We start from the raw sequence: 3,705 nt of genomic DNA on the forward strand, positions 1-3,705 counted from the left end.
CAGTTCTTCTTCCTAACATGAAAGAGATAGATGAAAGGGTAATACAGTCTTTTCATATTAATTTTAATAGACTAGTGGCTACTATTGCTAAGCATTGAAAATACTGGATAAAAAGTAAATACCACTTTAAAAAGTGGCTACTCCACGCAATTTTTACGCAACTCGCCCCGTCCCGCATCAGTAATTTTAAAAATTACCTAAACTCGCCCTGCACCCTCCCCCGCCCCGCACTGCATAGCTTTAAATCCCCACCGCTCCTCACTTGCACCGCCCCGATTGCCGTCCCTATTCAAGGGAATATTTACCCTTTTATATGGGCATGAACTAGGATTAGAGTAGAGTAGTGTCCAAGAAATCCCTTAATGGACTTTTGTGCTTGAAGACTATGGATGTGGCTTGTCTTGTAGAGCCCGATTACTGGAAACAAAGGAGGTATATGTTACACGAAGTATAATACTGTGTGTACTTAATATGATGGCTAAAGTATTAAAATCATGAACAAAAAAGGTAAATGCTATGATTAAAATCCATCAAAATCTCATCAATCGGGTATTTAAGGTCAAGTTTCTTAATCATTCCCCTAACCCATTGATTGCGATCTCAATGAGTTTCCCCCTTTACACCATTAATCATGGCTATGAATATGATCCAGTTCATTTCCTCTGTTTTCCCTTTTTTGCCACCTCAGCACCCCACAACTCCTCAATATTCCAAAACCAACCCTTACTCTTCTCTACGCCCAGTGCGCATTACGCACCTCAGTCGCGAATGATCAATGGACATTATCGGCCGCATGAACCGCACGTGCCAAATACAAACTCAGAGAGTGGCGGAGAAAATGAAAAAAGGGCCCCTTATGTTTGAGTTGCGTTTAGGATAGTCCCTTAAGAATATTCTGAAGTATTTTTAATTCTTCAAGTTTGTCAAAATAATACTTTTGGTATATGTAAAATATTTAACAAATTTTAGCTGTTATATTTAATGTGAAAAATGAAAAAATGTTAAACCAAATATACAAAGAGAGTCTGGCTAATTCCTGTATACTGTAATACCAAAAGTTGCATTAGGCACTAGCAATACATAAAAAATAGCATAAACTATACCAAACACTAGAAATTACCCAAAATAACACAAACTGCACCTCCAAATGTAAGTTTCTATTTTACATTTTTTGTTAAGATTAATAATCATAGTTTGTTAAAATATTTAACGAAGACCAAACTTAAGAACCACTGTTGTTAAGAAATATATTTAATGGATTACAGGCATATCTCTCTATAACAATATTCCGGAAAATTTTTATTTTGTATTTCATATAACTGACACTAGTTGTATGAGACATCTTTTTTGTCTCACAGTTTTGTGGACCCAAATTTTTGTGGACCCATAAGTATAAGATTGTGGTCCACAAATTTGTGAGACAAAAAGGAGTCTCACACAACTAATGTAAGTTGTGTGAGACACACAATAAAACTACTCCAACATTCCTATTTAACAACACTTCACTATAAAAGTCAAGCTTTTTTGAATCAATTTTCATATTATGTTATAATATATGTTCTCTATAACAGTACTTCGCTATAACATCCAAAAATATTCGGAGCAGATGAGTCTTATAATCAGATTTGACTGTATATTATTCTACCCAAAAATATACTAAGACATTTTTGTCATTTTTCTCTACAGTGGCGCAATATACCCGCAGCGTATAATAGCGGAAACCAACACAAAAAATTTGAAAAATTTGAAACTTTTATTCTCTAAAAAAACAAAAGTCTTCTCTCCTTCACAGCTCTTCCAGCTTGGAACCTGAGGGTTTCCATTTTTAGGGTTTCCAAAATACCCCCAAGATTTTCCCAGATAAAATTTCTTGGAAAATTTGATGTGGGTATGATAGAATTTACATTTTCTAAGGTCAAAGTTTCGATCTTTATGAAATAACATTAGTGTTTCCCTAAAAATTGCAAAAAACAAAAAAAGTCGTGATATTTGAAGTGCTGGGGAGGAAAAATGCCGGGGCATAAGTCAAAATCAGAGAAGAGTGAAGCAGAAAAGACACTAAGGAGGGACCCTTATGAGGTATTAGGTGTCTCAAGGAATTCTACAGATCAAGAAATTAAAAGTGCTTACAGGAAATTAGCTTTGAAGTATGTCTAATCTTTGAACCCTTTTAATTCCTGTTGATTTTGAATTTAAAGTTTTGACCTTTTCATATTTTTTTCTTTGTTTTCAGTGCATTTCTTTTGGTTTTGGCATTGTAGAGCTGTTTTATTCAAACCCAAATTGGGTTTAACTTTTGTCTTTTCTATTTTGGGGTGAAAGATTTTAAATTTTTTGATGGGTAGTACTGTTATTACCAAGGTGATAATGAAAATTACTTAGCTTGAGAATGGTAGTTCTGTAGGCTTAGTTATATAGAAAAGGGCAGCCCGGTGCACTAAGCTCGCGCTATGCGCAGGGTACGGAAAAGAGCCGTCTATTGTACGCAGCCTTATCTTGCATTTCTGCAAGAGACTGTTTCCCCGGCAGCAACTTTATCAGTTACACCAAGACTCCCTTAGTTATATAGAAATGTCAGCAATAATTATTAAAATGCATAAACATTGAAGCTGTGTTGTTTCTGTGGATTTTTTTTTTCTAAAAGAAGAAAAAGAAGGAACATTTTGAAGAAGAGGGTGCATTGCTTACTATGAAGTTTGTTATTGTTATCAGATCAGAGCTTTTTCCTTTATTTTTGTTTTTTCCCCTTGTGCATTTTCCTTTTGAAGGTTTCAACTTCTTATGAAACTTTAGTGGGAAGTATTTTCCGAGTTTTAGGTCTGCAACCAGTAGTCCAGCGAATTAACAAAATTGGAGAAATAATATCTTTACCTCAATATTAAATTTTAAGAGAAATAAATAACTGTCAAAATAAAGGATTGGTTTTTCCTGTTTTGAGATAAGGAAGTAAGGGAGAAGTGGTTGTTTGAGCAGGATTCTGGAAGAGTTTAATCTTTTAGATTGAAAATGTTTATCATTTTGGTTATTCTTGAGAATAAGTTTGATATTTAAGTTATAGGAAGGAAATTAGAATCCATAACTTCTTGTCTTCTTTACTTTGCTCTTTTTTCAGTCTTATCTTTCTCAATTCTCATCATTCTTCAGTCTATGGTAGTTTTGGAAAGTTAGCTTTGAGTTTGATATATCAAAGCTCAATAACAATTTGGAGGGCAACAATTACATAGTTGGTTCTGATGTCTGTGGAAATTATCAAACAGGAATGTTTTATAAAATCATTAGCAACCAATTTTAAAAATATTGCTCCCATGAGAAATTCGTATTCAAGCAGTTCAGTAATCCGAGAAAGTTCTCAGCTCTTTTGTATTTGTAGAATTTGGCTATATCATAGCATGTGATTCTAAGATGCAAGTATTATCCCTCGTGTCTGATGCAGATTATGTTGTTTTTGTTGCTGCCTTCTCAAAATGCAGGTATCATCCTGACAAGAATGCAAATGATCCTAAAGCAGCGGACATGTTCAAGGAGGTCACCTTTTCATATAACATTTTATCTGATCCGGATAAAAGGCGTCAATATGACTCAGCTGGTTTTGAGGTTAGTTTTTTCCCTCACTGTAGTCTGTAGGTACGAGAAGTTTATTACGTTTTACTTTCCTAAGCACTATGATGCCTTCTGGTTGATATTTATTTTCTATTAGATGTTGTA

The 3,705-nt window shown here is 34.4% G+C and overlaps 1 protein-coding gene across 1 annotated transcript in view; it reads left to right on the forward strand.

The window, feature by feature from the left end:
* LOC109226203 (chaperone protein dnaJ 16-like) overlaps positions 1,708 to 3,705 on the forward strand; it is a 5,900-nt gene continuing 3,902 nt past the window's right edge. Inside the window, exons 1-2 of the mRNA XM_019390998.1 lie at positions 1,708 to 2,147; positions 3,471 to 3,594. Of these exons, the coding sequence (XP_019246543.1) occupies positions 2,011 to 2,147; positions 3,471 to 3,594 (261 nt within the window). The 5' untranslated portion in view covers positions 1,708 to 2,010. The remainder of the gene's footprint in view (positions 2,148 to 3,470; positions 3,595 to 3,705) is intronic.

Source organism: Nicotiana attenuata, chromosome 5, assembly GCF_001879085.1.
Source record: "Nicotiana attenuata strain UT chromosome 5, NIATTr2, whole genome shotgun sequence".
NCBI classification, from domain to species: domain Eukaryota; kingdom Viridiplantae; phylum Streptophyta; class Magnoliopsida; order Solanales; family Solanaceae; genus Nicotiana; species Nicotiana attenuata.